The sequence below is a fragment of the Equus przewalskii genome, chromosome 14, assembly GCF_037783145.1.
Source record: "Equus przewalskii isolate Varuska chromosome 14, EquPr2, whole genome shotgun sequence".
In the NCBI taxonomy this organism is placed as follows: domain Eukaryota; kingdom Metazoa; phylum Chordata; class Mammalia; order Perissodactyla; family Equidae; genus Equus; species Equus przewalskii.
This window is the reverse complement of record NC_091844.1, coordinates 37,997,452-38,018,280: the sequence shown is the minus strand read 5'-3', so window position 1 is coordinate 38,018,280 and position 20,829 is coordinate 37,997,452. Positions and strand designations below refer to the sequence as shown.

General features: G+C 34.2%; 1 protein-coding gene across 45 annotated transcripts in view; it reads left to right on the top strand.

Moving 5' to 3' along the window:
- EHBP1 (EH domain binding protein 1) overlaps positions 1 to 20,829 on the top strand; it is a 479,572-nt gene that overhangs the window by 421,615 nt on the left and 37,128 nt on the right. For 27 of the 45 annotated variants that reach the window (XM_070572563.1, XM_070572545.1, XM_070572562.1 and 24 more), the window contains 5 exons: positions 5,584 to 5,691; positions 9,006 to 9,130; positions 11,519 to 11,657; positions 11,808 to 11,914; positions 14,593 to 14,716. In XM_070572563.1, coding sequence (XP_070428664.1) covers positions 5,584 to 5,691; positions 9,006 to 9,130; positions 11,519 to 11,657; positions 11,808 to 11,914; positions 14,593 to 14,716 — 603 coding nt within the window. The remainder of the gene's footprint in view (positions 1 to 5,583; positions 5,692 to 9,005; positions 9,131 to 11,518; positions 11,658 to 11,807; positions 11,915 to 14,592; positions 14,717 to 20,829) is intronic. The other 18 variants (XM_070572581.1, XM_070572583.1, XM_070572577.1 and 15 more) reach the window with 1 other exon arrangement.

The window sequence follows — 20,829 nt, the reverse complement described above, 5'->3', positions numbered from 1 at the left end:
ACTAGCAAAGAAGTACAGACTAGAACAGGGAAAGCCAGGTGAAGTGAAGCTAGGACAGGGTTCAACAGATGATTTCCGAGAACCTACTGAAGATTTTATTTTAGACTCTGTACCCTAAGGAGACCAAACTGACCAGGGTCCCTTTCTCCTTTAGGATACAAGATACCTTGATTTTTGGAAGCAGCCATATATCAGATGGTAGGTTCTACATCAGAGCTAAGGTTGACCTACAAGTGGAGCAGGCCTGCTCCCCAACCTCAGGAGTAGATATTGGCCTGTCTTCATAAAGGTATATGGATGAGACAAGGTCTGCTCTGGCCTCAAGGTCTAAGGTGAAACTATTGAGGCTGAGAATAGAGGAAGAGACCTTTAGGACAAGGGAGAGGGTAAAATTCCTGCCTGAAATTCAGCCCTTCATACATATGCATTTATCTGTTCTGCAACGGCAGCTACTATGCTAAGCCAGGATTCGGCAAACTTCCTGGAAAGGGCCAAAGTAAATATTTTAGGCTTTGTAGGCCATATGATCTCTATCTTAACTACTCAATTCTGCCCTTGTAGCCTGAAAGCAGCCTTGAACAATATGTAAATTAATGGACACACCTGTTATTTACCCCAAGAAGGTACAGTCGACTGGATTTTGCCCCCATGCTATAGTTTGCTGACCCTTGCATAGCAAATTAGAAATTCGCATGGGTTCACAAGAGTCTAATTCCTAAGTGAAAATAACCTTACGAAGTTGATAAGTCAGGGCAAAGAACTAACAGATTAGTGTCTACTATTCCAGTGCCTAGTGGGAATCGTCAGATCTGGATAAGAATTAGTGTGAAAGGAGGAGAGAGAAATAAGTAAGGACCAGCCTAGACGGAGGACTAGGGTAGGAGGATTTTGGAAACAGTGGTGTGGAGTGGTGAAGAAGAACTGAAATGTTAAGGTAGAAGAAGAATGTGTTGGACGTGATCATTACTCAGACTCATTGCCTGAACCTACTTGGAAAGCTTGCTTTTTTCTATTCTCAAGCAGCTACCAGGCTCAGCGAGGAAAGGAAACTTAATGAATTGAGGTGAGGTATCTTCAGCTTCATGGTGTCCACAGAAAATCTATGTAAGATATTTTAGGTTGTGTATAGCCTTGTATTCAAGCAACCCACTTGGATTCTATTGCAACCAGGAATAGCCTAATTCTTGTGAAATAACAGAATCGTACCTGTCCAAGAGCTACAGCCACCTTTGGCTTGTCTTCCTTTGACAGAATTTTAGGCCTTACGAGAGAATCGTTGATAGTGTGGTTTCTTTTCTTTTCAATTTCTTTTCTTTTCAATTTCTGCATCACTTGTAGTTATAGACCTGTAACGGCATCATCTTAAAATCCTCATTCTACAAAACAAACTTATGTGTTCATTTTATTGTATTGTTCTTGCTTGGCAAGGTGCAAGTGTTTGGGGACAAAATCTGGTATTTTCATTTTTAGTTGTATGGTATTGTGGTCAGAGAATATGGCCTGAATTTCTGCTTTGGGAATTAGTAAGTTTTTATCTTGGTCAAATAAATGTTAAGGTTTTGCTAATGGTCTATGGGCACTTGCATGGGAGATGTCTGTCTTATTTTAAGATATTATATTATATTATATCATATATTTATTATATGTGATATATATTTTGTTTATTTTATGTGTATATATTTATTCTTTAGCTCCTCACTTTGGTTTGAGTTAGGTTAGGGTCATTTAACTTTTAAACTGGCATTTTTGCCTCTCGTTGATTTATATAAAGTAGTGTAATTTGGTTTAGCATTTCAAATGAATAAAGCAAATGTTTTTTTATTTTGTCCATGAAAATGTTTGTGTGTCTGCATTATCCTTATTTTGGTTATGGCAAATAGATTTATCTAAATTTGTTGAACCAAAATAAAATCTTGTAGGTCTTCAATAATTTTTATTTTCAGCTTTTATTCATAATATATTTGTATTATATTTTCTGTCTTTTGTTTGATTTCTATAGAATAACTGTAAAAGTTATAAATTTTATAGGGACCTTCAGTGAGAATTAAAATATCTTGATAGAAATGAGAAACTTTTTTCTGAATATATTTTCTGAACATTTTTTAATGATAGCCTCTGTTCCTTTTTTAAAAAATACACGTATTCCTTTTTTTTACTGTCACCAAACATCCTGGTTTTTCGTTCAATTTATTTATAAATCATAAATGGTATTAAGATTGGCCTTATTGCTGTGCTGTTAATCATGCCTTTGGGATCCCCATTTTTCTCATAGTGCTATGCAGAGTTGACTAGAATACATTGTCTCATTCCTGTGCATGTCCAATCTCCTTTTACCTTTTCCTGAATACATTATACATGCCATCCTTGCAAACCAACTTCTATTCTGTAATGGATCTCTAGTTTACTTTCTGCCATACTCACTTACTGGGTTTTCAGTAGTTAGCCATAAAGATATCTATGTGTATGTATATATATATCTTATATATATAATATGCAGTATCTTAAACACACACACATGCCCACACTTTAGTTCTGCTTGAATGCATTTAGAATATTTCCACAGGTGTTAAGAAATGTGTAACCTTAACTGTTGAAAAGAATTCAAGGGTTCATCATAAAACTAAAGTCAGTGAATGGAAAGAAAGTAGAAATCCATTCTTAAGAAGACCTGAGCTGTATAGGAGATCAGTTTTTACTTTTGTCCTCCCAAATAGTAATTCTTTTCTCTAAAGTTAGCAATTCATATATAAACATGGTGTTAACCCACTCAGCATTACTGGTGAGTGGTAGTCTAGATAGAGATTTCATTTAGCTGGGAAATAAATTGAATGGCACCTGTTTAACATCACACAGGAACCCGGCACTGTGTGAGTAATGAAAGGAGGTACAATTTTCTGCATATCCCCAGAACCTGAAAGTACCCATATCCAATCACATTTCCAGACTTAGCTATTTCTTTTCATAGCAATGCCATCCTTCCAGTCACTCTGGCTGGAGAGTCAATTTTGACATCTGCTTCCCCCTTCCTCTGCTCAGTATCCCTCCCCCAAACACTCAGTATCTGGTTGCTTTTCAAATCATGTCATTCCCACTGCCAATTGTTTTATCCTAGGTTAGGCTCTCTATACTGCTTGCCTGGAGGTTTTAACACTCTCCAACCTGGGTTTCCTGCCTCCAGCCTTTCTGTTCTCCAGTTGAACATCTAGGTCAGCAGTCTCACATGAAGGATAATGCATAGTACACTCCCATGCACAATCCGTAGACCACTTTTTCCTTCATAAGAAAGCATATAAGAATGTAAGCAAGAGTGATATTATAGGAATAATATTGAAGGTACTCTAATTTATAAAAGATACAAGCTTTAGTGCTTATATTACTAGGAATTGTTTTATACGTATTTCACAACTGATTACAATAAGTCACTTTGGTAGAAAACTGCTTATATAGACTGCTCTTAAATTAAAGAGCACAGTGCTAATTATATTAAAGCAGCAATGTCTCTCCCTTCTTAGCGAGTAAAATTTAAACTTCTCATTCTGCCCTTCAAGGCTCTCTGCAGTTCTGTCTTTCAAGTCTTACGTCCTGTTGTTTTCCTTTAAGTATGCTTGAGCCAAATAGAACTTTACACCATCCTTTGAACGTAACCTAGCCTTTCCTTCTTTCGTGTTGGTAATACCCTCACCTCAGTTGTACCTTTTGAAATCCTGTACATTTCTCAAAACTCAATTTAAAGGCTAGTGCTTCCAAAAAACAATTCCTGGTGCTATTGGCAAAGAGTAATCTTTTCATCTTTTGAATATGCTCTGTACTTTATTTTTACTTCATAACACTTACCTGTCCTACATAGAATTGTAGTCATTTGAATGTAAACCTTTAAGGTGATTAATAAGTGTCTCTTACAACTTGGTATCTCTACCATCTAGCAGTGTTTTGTAAATTGCAGCTACAGTATACAGTAGAAGTTCCTTGAATAAATAAATGGATGAAAGTTGAATTTTGTGCTTTCACTCCAGATTAATTATGGTCAGTAATAATCAATAGAGGCTGGTTGGTAGCAACAAAGTACTGCACTCTAAAAACTGTTGATAGTAAACTGTCTCTGACACAGAGTAATACAAGGAAGTATTCTGAACACTTATTTAGCACACAGGAAATATTTGTTAATTCATTTGCATTTACTACAAAATTACTTAGAGAAGAATTGTTGAGAATAATGAAGATGCTGACTTTTGTGAAATTAGTCAAATAGTTGTACTAAGCACAGTTGATTAGAAAAGATCTCTCAACTGGTTATACTTCTGTGATGTAGCCAAGTATAATGCCTAGTAATTTGAATGCATTTAGCAATGCTTTTCTCCTGGAGGCATTTCTCAGTCTTTTTTTTCTTTGTTGGGTTCTTCTAAATGGCTTACACAGTGCCTGGTGTCTTCTATAAATGTAAACTATTATTATTAATATTAATGCTCATAGTAAGTTTTAACTCAGGAAGCCCAAAAGCAAACACCAAGTTGTATAGGAAAAAGGACAGCTATTGAAGGGTTAAACCAAAGCTATAGAATTTTGGAATTTCTTAATTGTGATAATCTTTTGAATACGTCGTTATTAACAAAGCTTGCCCAATAACAAATAAACTGTAGAATAGTAGGGATATTCTTCAACTACCAGGGCTAGACAGCTGTTTCTCCGAAAGATACACTGCCTGTCAATAGCAGAATTTAAAGCTAAACCTCTAATAAGCAAATCAGATGATTGCTATGCCTTTGCAAATGTGTAAAATTGAAAATTTCTTAGTCAATTTTATCACTAGGATTTATAAAGGGAAAAATATATAGTGGAAATCCTTAATGTAAAAAAAATGACTCAATTAATTGTGACCTAAACATTTTACTAAGCCTATAAAAAAATAGTGTAAGACTTCTTCATTCCCGTGTATTAAATTTTGAATAACAGCTTTTCCCAGCTGTAAGTCTCCCATGGTGTACTGTCTTAATTGTTTCTGAACTTTCTTTTGCATAAAGGTACTGTCTATTCTTAATTTATCTTAATTTGTCTCTTAATTTATCCATAATGCTTTTATGATAATATTTCCTTAATAGCACAAAAGCATTCAAGTCTTCATATGAATGACTTAAATGTAGCTACAAGTTTATAAAGAATGATTTGTTTCTTTATACATTTGTATCTAATAAATGATAAAAATGTGAAATTTAGAAATATTATTTGATGACTTTGTCACCAAACCAACCTCATTTTTATATGCTGTTATTAGAGATTACTAATAGATTACATTTTAAAATACGGGGACCCAGTTAGCTCAGTGATTCAGAGACAGTGTGTGGCAAATTATCAAAACCTTCGCATCTGCTTTGATGTGACAATTCGTCTTTGACATATGAATGTAAAATATAAATATTAATGTAATAGTGAAAAAGTGATTTAAAACTGATTTAACTTGCTGGATCTGTGTTGAGACCTGAATTTGAATAACTGTTGTTAAAATACTAGTTTTTCTTTTTTAGTGTTTTGGACAAACGACTTAAAGTAGAAGTAATATACTAACATTATTGCTACGTGTTCCTACAGATGAAAATGATAATATTGAGATAGATACTAACGAGGAGATTCCTGAAGGCTTTGTTGTAGGAGGTGGAGATGACCTTACTAACTTAGAAAATGACCTTGATACTCCCGGTAATTTCAAATTATAAATATTTTGTGTCCTGCTGCATGGCAAACTTTATCGTTATATTTTTAGTGTTATCTCATCAATAATGATAATAAGTTCTTTTCGTAGTTTTATTACATCTTATACCCCCACAAATCGTTTAGCTAAATCCACTTTACATCAATTTTGTGTTATTAGTTTTCTTTTAATGTAATGTTAATTTAATGTTAAAAATTTAAAGCAATAAAATTGGTATAGCAAATTGTAGTTTGTGTTCTCTTATTACTAAGATTCACTTTTATATTTTGTGTTATATGAGACAATTTATAGGCATTCAATAATTGGTTCCCCTTTCAGCTTGAGTATTTTGGTGTGATGTTGTAAGGTATAAATGTGTTGCCTATGGAATACTTCAAATGTAAATCTAAACCATGGATCAGATTTTCTGGTTTGGTTTAGAATTGATAGTCTTAGTTGTAATATTATTTTTCAAATTTTGCGCTTACTTTAAGGATTTAAATAGTACCAGTAATAAGTTATCTTACGCATACTTAACTGATTACAATAAGATACTTTGAAAACTGCTTATATAGACTGCTATTAAATCAATCTCATATCTTATATCAATAAATATTATACCAATAATCACATTGGTAATTGACCGTCTAAGTTATTGTTTCAAATATAAAGATCCTTGCTCGTAGTTTAATAGATGAGAGTTCCGTGTGCATTGCCTTTGTAAGTCAGCAGTGGGTACCAATGGAAAGCTTAGTATACCTGAGGGGTTCCATAAATGCTTATTGAATTGAATTCTTATAGCAATAAAAAGTCTTTGGCAATCTCTCTAGACTTAAAGGTAAAGAAGTGAAGTCCCTAATATTTATCTTTTTCTGTAAAAAGCTAAAGGGACGGAGAGCAGGTGTTTTTCTTCCCAGCCCTGGCATGCCTCCACAGTGCTAACCTGCTTTGTTTCTTCCCCTGTTTGAAATCATGCCGTTGTTTCTCTAAGAAACCATTAACCAGGGTCTTCCTAACTATAGGGAGCACCCAAAAAAAAACCATGCCATTTTGTCAGTAGCTCCTTCATGGTCTAGTATTAAATTATACTTTTACTAGAGAGAGGTCAGTATATTTATAATTGTACAAGTCCAGGAGAATGCTGATATTTAGGGAAACTTTTTAAATGTTTGACCCCAAATTAGGACTGCCTTTTACTTCTTCCTATTTAAAATGCTGTAGAACTTGGGTAAGTTTGATTTTTCTTTTTGAAAAAGATTTTTCTTGTTGCTTACTCACCCTCTCACCACAGCTACCACCAAAGGCTTTATCAGAAACTAATAACATCCTGCTGAGGACATCCATAAGTACAGAATTGAAGCCTTTAACATTCAAATTATGGAAGTATAAGATCACTGACAATAGGTGATGCATATTTTCTGATTTTACAGTAGATTCTGAAGACAGGAAAAATTAGCCATTTCTTAGGTAAAGTGAGGGGAATTTTCTAGTTTTAGTTATAGCAACTTCGTGAGATACCTTAAAGATACTATTAGGCCTAAGAGGCTTGACTCTTTCCATTTTAAAAACTCTCTTCCTACTTTATGTATGCCAAAAGAAGAAAATACGTCTCAGTCTTTCTGTTTTTGGAGTTAACTAATATATTGTTTACAACTCTGAAGCTTGCCAATAAGTGTTAGCATGTGCGTAGGACAGACTTTCCAATTCAGACTATGGTTTATTTCATGGCAATAAGAAATAGGAATGCAAACTGGAATCTGGAAGCACGTAGCATGCATTATGATTTTTATCCTTGCTTTATTTTCCCCAAAATTCTTTTTTTAATATGTATATAAAAGTCATAATGTTTTAATAATAAATTGTTTCATTTTTATCTTGATTTGACCATAGTTCATCAGATATTGTTTAAAAGAGAAGCCTGGCAATATAAACTGACCAATTTGCATGAAAATAATGATAATAGCATTTATTAAGAGCCTTATAATTAGAAAACTTATTAATCTTTATGAAAAATATCATTCACCAAATGGTTGACATGTCTTCTACAACCATTTTATTAAAGAATTGCTTGGACTGAATTTGTTTAAATAGAATTATGTTTCCATTTGTTTCTGAACTATTTTATTATTAAAGATGAATATACTTGCTAAAAATAATTTGAAATTATTTAAAAATTTGTAGCCATATTTTATTTATTTTAAATTTCTATCCATATTTAATACGTTCCAAAATGTGATCATCCTTATTGTATTTCTGCCCTCTCAGTAGAAGGTATTTGTAAACATATACCCTGTTTCAATGTTGAGTACAAATGTACACATAGGAACATAGGATTCTAATAGTATATACATAACTGTCTGAGATCATGTTAAGAACTTGTTTTAATATGGTATTATATGTATAAATTTAATATACTGCAAGAATTGAAACTACAAAATAATATAATTTAGAATCAAATATATCACCTCTTTTGAATATCTACTTTGTGATAGCTTGTTTTATTATGTATAACCTCTGCGGTAACTTATATAAATACATATATATCAAATACAGGCTTAGGTTTTCAGGTAAGCATAGCTACTATTAACTGCGGTCTAATTAAATGGTCTTTAGGTATGTCGACCACATTCTTTAAGGGGACTTCTTTTGGGGAAAAATACATAGATATATATGTATATATACATGTGTATGTGCTAGGAGACTAGATCTTAATTGTTCCCATCACAAAAAGGAAATTATAAGTATGTGATGTGATAGACGTGTTAACTAATCCTACAGTGGTAATCATATTGCCATATATAAATGTATCAAATCAACACATTGTACACCTTAAACTTACACAATGTTATATATCAGTTGTATCTCAATTAAAAAAAAAAAAGAAGGTGCCGGCCCAGTGGCCGAGTGGTTAAGTCCACATCCTCCACTTCGGTGGCCCGGGATTTTGCTGGTTCGGATCCTGGGCGCAGACATGGCACCGCTCATCTGGCAACGCTGAGGTGGCGTCCCCCATGCCACATCTAGAAGGACCCACAGCTAAAATATACAACTATGTGCTGGGGGGATTTGGGGAGAAAAAGCAGGAAAAGAAAAGAATGTAGTCAGCATACCTAAAGACTGCTCAGTTATACTGTAGTTATGTAGTATGTCATATAGTTTATATAGAGAGAGAGTTCTACATATGTCTGGCCTGATATTGTTATTTCACAACCCTAATGTCCTTTTCTTTTTTTAAATATAGTAATATTTTTATGATGTGCCCTAAATTGATAGTTTACAAATCTAAATATTCAGTTATTCATAGTATTTGCATGTTTAACAGAACAAAACACTAAGTTGGTGGACTTGAAGCTGAAGAAGCTCCTAGAAGCTCAGCCACAGGTGGGAAATTCACTCTCCAGTTCTGCTCAGAAGGCTATAACTGAGAGCTCAGAGCAAGACAGTAAGGTAAATATTACTTGTTTAAAATATTTGACTGGGTATCTGTGTGTTCTAGTTTCCATTTATAATCCTAAAATCAATTTCTTACCAAATTCTTAACATTAAGATATGAAATTTTTATTAAGTAGGCAATAAATTGAATATCAATATGGTAATCAGTATTCATATACTGTTTTTGAGAGAAACTACTACTTTAAATTGATATGTTGGTAAAAGGAGAAACTATTTTTGACTTCTGTATGTATTTATATTTTGCTAAGAAGAACATTGCTGAAAGAATTCTAGCATATTTTTCTGTCTTCAGCCTTTCACCTGTTTAGATCAATTAGAATTAATGTTAATTAATACCTGAAGATAGTATGTGATTGAATCTAAATTTTTAAGATAACTTGCTTGTATTTTGTACCAGTATGAATCTTACCTTGTGTAGGATTTTAACCGAAATGCCACGTTATAAGATTATTTATTATTATCATTAGGACTATTTATATTATCCCCACTCAAGCCTTCGCCCCTTTTCCTTGCACTGCATCATTAATATTTCTCTAGCTTTAGGGCACATCTAGTCGTGTATAACTTTTCACCCACCTGCGGACTGTGGGGACTGCCCTGCTGACTGAAAGGATTTCCTTCCCCTGACACAGAGATGCTTTGAAGTCTCAAAACAATGACTTTCATTGCTTTTCCCTTATACTGTCGGTTTCTATAAATTGGTGATGAAAGTGTGTGGCAGCACCAGAGGACTTTTGGTCTCTATCTTTGAACAAAAGGAAGCCTGGGTCAGGTCTGATTTTTTGCGTTCAATTTAGCTTTCTGCAGTGGATTTAATGCAGAATGAAGCTGGCCTAAGAAGAATACAATGGATTGAAAAGGCTAACTGAATTAGTGGGTTTAGAGGAATACATTTGTAAAGTGGCAGAAGTCCCTAGTCATAAAAAGGTTTCTTAAGATGGGATTTGCTGGCTAATCGCACTGATATTTTAGCATGTTGCCAGGCCTCAAAAAATTTAGCCATGTTTGTTTATTTTGGTAAAGACTTGAATTTTAGACTATTGGGCAGTTATTATGATGACAGCAGAATGCATACTTTTCTTAAACAAACAAACGAATAAATAAAAGCCAAAATTGTTTCTATTCTAGCTTTATAACTAGCATATTATGATAGTAATAATAAATATGTTATATAACTTAAAGAAACTAAAATAGAGGTATTTCCATTCTTAGGATTTAATTATCTAAATAGACGAAATTGGTTTTGCTCTCCAAAAAGCTCTTACATAGTAATTTTTAGAGCCGTTCCAACAAAAGGTGCACTTTAAACAGCTTGTCTTTGTATAGATCTTTTTAGTTGAGATTATTTTAAACGGTGCCTATAAAGAACATATAGCGTCCATCTGTTCTCATGAACCTTTCAGCATTGATCTGGGGTTTTATTTTTTTTAATAAAATGCAGTTTACACGTTTATAAATGAGGCATTCTGTGTTTGTGGAAAAGGATAAACTGTTACCTTCCCTTGAGGATTCTGTATCCCAGGCCTCCTTGAGGCTAGAGAATAGGCCATTGGAGGACTCCCTCATTACTGATTGTCTCAATGCAGAGGAAGGGCAAAGTCTTGGTAGCTTTTGATAACCAGTTTCAGCATTCAGCAGGCTTAGCTATTAGTCATGCATCTTAGCCTTTCCCTATTTACTTTCAAAACACTTAATAAAAATAATAAAAGATTAGGTATAAAATGAAATATTTGTTTGGTACACAGCACCTCGGTATCTGCAGCTTCCACACACTGCAGTGGTTCAGTCTTCTGGGATATTTCTTGTTGATAGAACCATTTGAATTTGTTACCAGTATTAACATAGGAAGCTCTGGAAAAGATAATTGTAGTTTCCTTAGCTGTAAAGGGCTTACTTACAAATCTGGCTTTGGAAAGTTATAGCTGATGAAATGCAGTTCAGTGGGATAGTGTTATAATCCTACCTTTTAGCCTTCATCCAGCATTAGTGGTTTATCTCAATGGGCATAAAATTAGAAACTAGTTCTTCTTGTCATACAAGTCTGTGGGTCTGTACGAACCAATGGGGCAGAATTGTGGGGCAACAGATAGAGGCACCATGGCTTTTAAATGATACATATCATCAGAAGAAGACACAGGGGTTTACAGTGTCTAATGAATCAAAGTTATCAAGGGTGATCCTCCATTTAAACCATGTCCCCCAAAACTTTTGGTTACATGCAACAAAACTTGCAGCTGAGCTATTTAGAGCTCTTTAAAGTCCTTTTTCCGTCAAAAAGTTTCTAAATTGATACTATCTTAAATCAGTGAGAGTTGTTTTATTAATGTATGGTTTCCTGTTTATGAGAACAGGACTCTCTTAGCATGTTGGTTCTGCTTTTAGAATGGCACAGAAGACCTCCGGACTGAGCGACTACAAAAGGCACCAGAACGGTTTAGAAATCCGGTTGTGTTCAGCAAGGATTCTACAGTCAGAAAAACTCAACTTCAGTCTTTCAGTCAATATGTTGAGAATAGACCAGGTACGAACAGTTTTTAAAATGTTTTCCCGTCTTATAATTTAACAGTATTTAGCTATATATATATAAAAAAGCTGATAATGTAAATCCACATTTCAATACACAAATATCAAGTTTTATAATAATTTTACATGTCTTTCTCTTTTTTTTAAGAGATGAAAAGGCAGAGATCAATACAGGAAGATACAAAGAAAGGAAATGAGGAGAAGACAGCGATAACTGAAACTCAGAGGAAGCCATCAGAAGATGAAGTGCTTAATGTATATTAATTTTTTGTGTGGTTTCATGATTGCTGATAATTCCAAACTGTATGTGGAAATAGTGCCTTTATTTGTTAAAATGAGATGTTAGGTTTTTTAAGATGTCAATCTCCAGTGCATTCAAAGCAGAGTGAGAGGGGTGCACTGTTGAATTAGTCTGCAGTGTGGTGATAATTGTCAGATAAAAAAAAATGAATTTTTCAGAGTTCCACAGCCCCAGCTTCCTTGAGACATTTCCATCAGGGCACTTCCCATAAAGAGATTCCAGTATTGATCTACCGGGAGGATTTTAATTATTACAATAGCAGATACCGCAGAGCTGCAGTTAGAGGGAAAAGTCACATGAGACCTGCTAGAATTTCTCAGCCAACCCATTTTGTTGGCTTGGGTTAATGGGTGTTCAACCTTTCCATTATCCAGATCAGCCGTGAATTACTAGCTGAATGATGTTTGCATTAATATAATATATATGGTAATTTCTTCACTTAATTAACGGGGAGGTTCAGCTCAGTAGGGGTATGGGCTGATCATGTGTAAAATTGATTTGTGAGGGAAATATTTGATAGACCGCAGGGAGAAAGCTGCTTTTGATGGACAGCTGCGGGACAGAAGCAGGAAGAACAAGTTTTAACTTGAATTTTTGTCTGGAAGCATAGCTCTCTTTAATGGTGCTACTTTTTTATTATCTACAGTTTATGTAAATATTTTCATTGTTTTTACTGTTAAAATAGTCTGTTGGATTTTAAAATCCTTGTAAGTGCACTGAGAGTTACAAACTACATTTTAGGGTCCTAAAAACTTCTCATTTTTAAGTTCTCATTTTTAAATTGTTGTAGTAAGATGTTCCCAGGTCTTAGTACGTAGAACAGCTCATTGGTATATCCTCATGAAATATTTAGTATAATTTATAAATTACGGAATATTTGAGTATCTGATATACTCACACTAAAGAAATCTGATTGTAAACTTTGTTACTATTTTTAACTGAACCAATCAAGTTTATGTGTTGCTTATCACATCTGCTTTCTTACGTCTTTATTACTCATATTCTCTTTGCAAACTGCCATGTTTGTTTTGTCCCCCTAGATGGGAATGATAAAAGAAAAGTCCTTTTTGAACATGCTCTGCTGTCTGGCAGATAGATACAAAAAGCTTCACCAGATTATTCCAGATTTAAAGTTACCATTACCATTTTTTCTGTTGTTATAATTTTTCCATTATATTTCATATTGAGATGGGAGGATATTCATTTTGTATGAATCTTTAAAAAATATGGTGACTTATTTGATCAAACTCTCCTGAGAAATTATCGGTTTTATGATTTCTTAAAATATTTCAACTTTAAGTTTGTCAGCTATCATAATAAATTTAACAATATGCTAGTATAAATTGAGTTCATGTGTGAGTACAAATTATTTACTAGTTCCAAAGATATATAAGTTATATGTGTGGTTAGACATGTTTATTGATCATCAGAATTCCAAAATATGCTCATAAATGTAATTCTTGATTTTGTTTCTTATTTAAGGAGTACCAAAAGGTAATTCCTCATGGCTTCTTGGAGATTAATATGCTTCTAGGTAGAGAAGGGATTTGACAGAAGAGGACTGTTCACGTTTATTTCCCTGAATAAATAATATTATAAGTACTGATGGTAGTAATGGCGGTGGTGAGAGTCATCACTTAAGCAATTCTTCAATATTCCTCAGCTACTTAGGAAACTCAGCCCTAGAAATGTTGCCAGGTAAACAGGTATTCCAAAGGGAGCTATAGTTAATCCATTCGTTATGTTATAAACTATACCATGAATAATAACCCTGCTCCCCTAATGATTTACATTTGTAATATGAAGATAAAAAATAAAGCTATACTAGTACTTTATAACAGAACTGCTACTTCAAATAAAACTTCTAAGGATAATTTTTTTTAACATGAATGGTTGTAAAAAGTAAAATTTCAAATTGAAATCCAAATTTGGTTAAATGGAAGATTAGTCAAATTGGTGTACTAGTTGCCTTACATCCTACGTAGCAAGGTTTGAAACCCCTCTCCAGTTAAAATTTGAGGCGACCATAATTAGTAACATATCAACGGAATGACTGTTAAAGTGCAGGAGCAAGCTGGCGGGAAAACTGGAGATACGAGAAACTTGTTTTCTGTCTCTTTTTAGAAGTATTTTAAATAGTATAGTTACTATGAAAGCAAGAAATGTGTCTTTAATTTTGTATTTTTGTAAGAACACATCTGTCTGATTTTTTTCAAGATAGATACTTTAAGAATCAATTCCTTAATTCTTGTTTACCCTTTTGAATTTAAGGTGTCATTCGTATTTGTTTTCGTAGTCACCAGGGAGAAGATTGTCTTCTGTCCTTGCCCGTGCTTAGATAACTGCCTCAACTCTCAGGAGAATTTTTTCTAGCGTAGTGTTAGCTTTTTCAATCTGGCAAATCTGAGTGTTAAATTATAAATATAATACTAAAGGACTGAGGTTTTCTCTGTTTACAAAAGTTTGCTATACATAGGAAAATTTTTTGAATCACAAGTTGCTTTTTGGTACTAAGGGGGATCCTAAGGGTGTATTTGGTTCTCTAGGTAAGTGCTTTACTAAGTGTTTGTAGAAAGGAAAAATGCAACTTACAAGTGATTTTTTTTTCCTTCCTGTTTGTTCTCGTTAACAGAAAGGGTTCAAAGACACCAGTCAGTATGTTGTAGGAGAATTGGCAGCACTAGAGAATGAGCAAAAGCAAATTGACACCCGTGCCGCGCTGGTGGAGAAGCGCCTTCGCTATCTCATGGACACAGGTACGGTGCCCAATTACACTGTAAACAGTTTTGGCAAATTGAGCGTTCACAAACTCTTATAGAGTTTTGGAAGTGTGAATCTTTGAAGCCTGAATGTTCAGCAGAACTGCCTTGAAAATAAAAAGGCTGCGATTTGCAGCCACCTCTCTGGGCCCTGGTGATAAGAGTGCCTTCATGGGAAGTGATAACTCACCCTGATACCGTGTGAGCCAGCACTATTGAACAGTGTGCTCATCCATGCAGAGTTGGAATACACATCTGTGCCTCATTGATATGCCACTGCTTAAAAAAAAAAAGTAAGATCTTCACTGTTCTACTGATTCATTGGGAAAAGAAAGATTTGGCCAGCTAAAGCCATGTACTGCATGAAACAGAGCACTATGCATAGGGGACGGCTCCATGGACTAGATCACTGAAATTTGAGAATACTATCTGGTTACTGATGCTCCACAATTTTTTTTTTCAAGAGAACAGGTTTTTAAAAGTCTGTAATACTTTATGTCACAGTTGCATTTGAAAGGATTAAGGTATATAGGAAGGTTTATAAAACTGGGTTAGAGCCGCAAGTTAGCTCCTAAACAGAGGTCAGATTGGCATTTAATGGTGATTGCCAGTAGTGATTGAATAGATTTAAGTGCACAATAAGCTATTGGAAAAACCTGCATGTGTGGTATATATATACACACATGCACGTATATGTATTTCTTTAAAATGCTGCTCCTACAAAAGTGTAAAAATTAGAAATACACATCGTTCATATCAAATTAAAAGTAAATTATATTAAGAAAAATTATATTAACAAAATACATGTATAAATCAGTGGCATTTAGTACATTCACAGTTTTGTACAATCACCACCACTATTTCCAGGGTTTTTCATAGCTCTAAACAGAAACTCTGTCCTGATAAAGCAATAATTTCCCATTTCCTCCTCTCAGAATCCCATGGGAATCTCTAATCTACTTTCTGTCTTTATGAATTTGCTTTATTCTAGATATTTCATATAAGTCGAGTCAAATAATAGTTGACCTTTTGTGTCTGGTTTCTTTCACTTAACATAATGTTTTCAGGGTTCATCCATGTTGTAACATGTACTGCTACTGTATTCCTTTTTATGATTGAATAATATTCCATTGTATGTATATACCACATTTTGTTAATTCATTCATCCACTGATGGACATTTGAGTTGTTTCCAGCCTCTGGCTACTATGAACATTTGTGTACAAGCATCTCTTTGAATCCCTGTTTTCAGTTCTTCGGGGTATATATCTAAAATTGGAATTGCTAATTCATATGGTAATTCTCTATTTAACTTTTTGAGGAACTGTACTTAATTTTAAATGGGTTCTGAAGTTTATTTAGAAGTTGATTCTGTGGAATTGAGAATACATTTTCCAGAAGAAGCACTGTTATATACATTCACAGGCTAGACAAACCCACAAAAATCTATTAATTTAAAATGTAACTAAAATAATGCTAATAGTTACCCTAAACCTGAGTCCTTGGTTCCCAGAGCTTCAGCAGCTCTGGGTTTTAAGCACCAACCCTTTAGCATTGAAGGTGTTGCATCCTGAGCGGGAGGGGAGTGGAGCCTGGATGGTAGCCTATACTGCTGCGCATTTCTCCTCTCATGTGGAAGAAGGCTCTAGCAAGAAAGTAGCAAAGGAATGTAAGAGAGCGTCTCAGTGGCTCCTGCAACAAGATGGGGATGTGCCGAGGATGAGAATGGCAGTGGCAGGGGAAGGGCTCAAGAGGTCTCAACATCCATTTGAGGGGTGGACATCAGTGGCAGAGACAGAGCAGCTGTAGGGATTTATTTGACTGGTTCCTTCTGAAATTGAGTAATCCTAAATCAGTGATAGCCTGAATACTAAATAACAATACTATGTCAGTGTCTGTGTGTGTGTTTTCTGCCATCCCACCTTGAGATCTGTAAAACCCTTATGCAAATACTAGAGGATGTTTTTCCATCAGCTCTTAATGTTTTGTTTTGTTTTTTAATTGTTGCAGAAGAGGAATTTTTAAATTTCTGGCACCCGAAGTTTGTAATGATTACTTCATTGGGAACAGTAAAACTTCTTAGTTAGAAACAGTATGTGTTGTAAGTTGACATTTTGTATGTAAGTATAGCACTAATGGATCTGTACCTGCAATGCTGTAACGCTTGAAAAAATGGAGTTTATGATGGAAATGTTAATGGGCCCTTTTACTAAAGTGCTGCAAATAGTGTTACTATAATGAATGGTGCTTCTTTTCCATTCCCAATCTGTTTTCATTTGATGGCTTTCAAACTTTCTTACTATAGAATAGTAGTGTTTTAAACTACTGATTTTTTTTTTTTTGAGGAAGATTAGCCCTGAGCTAACATCTGCCAATCCTCCTCTTTTCGCTGAGGAAGACTGGCCCTGAGCTAACATCCATGCCCATCTTCCTCTACTTTATACATTGGACACCTACCACAGCATCGCGTGCCAAGCGGTGCCATGTCCACACCCAGGATCCAAACCGGCAAACCCTGGGCCGCCGAAGCGGAATGTGCGAACTTAACCGCTGCACCACTGGGCCGGCCCCATAAACTACTGATTTTTTTTTTTAACTGACAATATTTTATTTATATTTTGAGTGTAAAAATTAAACATTTGGGGGCAGATTGCAATAATATCACATCTTGCAGCTTTAAAACCTTTCAGCACTGAATAAGATGATCATAGTAACCTCCTTAAGTCCCTGGGCCAAAAATACTGATTCTGTAGCTTTGTCTAGACTATCCACTACAAAAACCTAAGTGACCATTTAAAAATATTAAATATAATTAGGGAAGATAAGAATTAAAAGAAGTAACTTTTTACACATTTCTCAGAATGTTTCTTTACCTCTTCTTTTAAGGAACCAAACATAGTATTAAAGCTGCTTTAAAGCAGGGGATTGGGCCCACAAAAAACCCCAAAATTTTTGAGTCATTACTGGGAACTTTCTCCTTTGAATCTCCAGAATTATCCATTATCTTTACCTAAAGATGACAATAATGGTCAATATTTATTGCATACTTATTATATGTCTGACTCTCTGGAAATGCTTTATATGCATCATTTCCTTATTTCTCACAATGACCCTATGAGAGAGGTTCTGTTAATAACTGGCACTGTTAATAATTACGTTTTTCAGTGAGGAAACAAAGGCTCAGAGAAGGGAGTAACTTGTCCAACTCGTATTGTTCTCAAGTGTTGGAGCTAGAAGTCAGACCCAGTCTGAGGGCTCTGGAACCCAACTTCCAGACAGTACATGCCATGGTCTCTGCTTCATGTCTCATCTTCTTAGAGGTGAATTTCTGGTTTTCCTTGGATCTTGTTACTAATTCTCTGGACCCTCTTATCACCATTTCATGGTTTATAATTAGTAACGCAGGAGAAACAGATCAATATTCATTTAGGTTATGAAAAAAGTCACTTAACCAACCTATTTGACCCATTAGAAACCCAACAAGCTCGTCTTCCTTTTAACCTTATTTCTCTACCCTGGTCATGACAGTGTAATATACATGAAAATCAGGGTGAAAACATCCTCATTTAGAATAACCAGAGAGATAAAAACAAGCTTCTCTTCAAAAGAAGTATCTAGGTGTTTGCTAATCTTTAGGAGGTTCTGAAATTTGAGTATTAGGGTCTTCAGAGAGTAGTTTTCAGCGTAGGATCAGCTATTAATAAATACCTGAGGACAGTTTTCTGAGATATGTTAAAAGTAAAACTAAAATTTTAAGTGACTGACTTCTAAATTAATGTAATTATTTTTATATTGGCAGCTTACACTTTATGACACTGGATATGCATGTATGTTTCCTGTATTAAAGCTCCTTAGTTTTACTCTTAAAATAAAAATGTGATCTTGATCTGTTTCAATATAAAAATGTAATCTCAGCTTTTAAAAAAAGGGGTAGTTTATTGGTGCATTACAAGAGCTTATGGAAAGTTAGTGTTTCAGTGGCTTGAATACTAGTTCAGTGTCACGTCTCTTGATTAGAGTCTAAATACTTCAAATTATTACATTTCCAAAAGGTTTTATACTTATGTTCCTGAAATATAATATATGATCATAAAGGATTTGCTCTGTGAATGAATAAGAAAAAAGGCATGTGCAGGAGGTGTAAAAAAGAAAAGTCATTTGTGTGATCAAAGTATAGAGTAATGTAATTTCAATCTCATTGATTTATTGTCCCTTCATAATGACCAGTATTAAATAATTACAAAGGCAAAATTATCTTGTTATGAAAACAGTATACCTTCTATGCTACAACTAGTGTATTCTATGAATGAAACAGATGGACTTTTGGATGTTGTGACTCATAGGTATTCAGTAAGTACAAACTTCAAAATACAATTCAGGCATTAAAAATTTTTCTAAGGGTCATATGTATGCTCATACTATGTGTGTCTCTCTCTGGTTTTATTTCATCTGTATTTTCTCACTTCTACCCTCTAAAAAAGTTGCACTCTGAACTTTATTATAATTATGTATTTAGTCTGCCTATTTTTTAATGGTTAGACATAGGCTTATAAGTTCAGTTAGATATAAATTCAGTTAGTTATTAAATAGGCACTGTTCACTCTGAGACCCTATAAATATTATCAGATAATGAACATGTTTATGCTGGTATATAAAGATTAATTAAATAACAAAAACTCTATTGACCACCAAAGGTAAATGTAATTGAATTAGCAGAGCCGTAAAATAAGTGTAGACAAAATAAATACAGACAAGAGAATATGGAAAAGCTTCTGTAATGTTTTAGATTAATAGGCATGCAGAATTCTTCACATTTTTTATTACGTTGTCCCTAGATGAATTCAAAGTAATTGGGGTGGTTAATTTTATTTACACAGAGCCGTTCACAGCGCATTAAATAATAGAGATAATTGAACAAGAATTGTCAAGTGTGTACTGATATCAGACATATTACAGAAGGGAATGTGCATAAAACTTCATTTCTATGCAGCCATTGTTTATGGTAATTAAGTACACAGATTTATCCCTTGGTTGCCTTCCAAGCTTATGGCAACTGCTATTGTTGTGCTCCATTAATATGTAATCAGGAAATAGTTTAATTTTCTAATCTGCAGTTTGAGAATTCACTTTCTAACAACTCTTAATTACTGCATTGCCCTAATGATGCTCATGGTTATGAAAATTGAACCAATAAACTCAGTGGAAGAAGCCAGAGGGGATTATAATTCCAGAGGTGGCGCTTACTTAATAAACTTGTTATGCCTTCACCAGAGGGAGCTCGGTGTCCTTCAAAAGCATTTAATTTTATATTTTAGAATTTCCCTCTCTACTGTGTGAGGAGTTAAAATATTTAGGAGGAGGTATTATTCTAAAATCTGTTAATGAAGAATGAGATAATATTATCTTGATGCCTATAAAGCATTTTAGTTTTTTAAAAATTAATTTTTTGGGGATTGGTCACAAAAGATACATCTGTTGTTTTAAGTTGAGTTTATAGAACTTATTTCTAAAAAAGGTATTTATTTGCTAATCCACTTTAATATATAAAAGTATATATGGGAGCTGTCTCTCTGAAATATTTGAGTAGCCTTTTGTTTTGACCAATTATTTCACTTTTAGCTGTACACGTAACTTTTTCTTTTCCTCTTCTCTTTCTTCTTCTTCCCCACTTGACTATAGAATTTAATGGCTCACAGAAATTTTGCTAGGCTTATTTTCTGAGATGAAAGATTTTATGGAAGTACAGTTTCTTTTAACCATATCTTAAAGAAAATAAGGATGTGTTATATTTCAAGATTAGATATGATGTATGGGAAGAACTCTTCACTGTCATGGCATTTTTTCCCCACAATATGGTCTCCCAAAACCAAGTAAGAGTGATAGGTAAATGAGTACATGAAAATAATTTTTGTTTGTTAACAAGAAAAAAGTAAATACTTTGTTAACACTCTCCAACACAGATTGGCTTTCATTTAGTGAAGGCAGAGAATAACTTCAGTAAAATAAGAGAATAAATGGATTTTAATAGTTTGGGTTGTTTTCAACCTAATGAAATTTATGTCATAGTATTAGTGAAATTTATATTTTTGGAATTAGGCTCCAATTATTTAG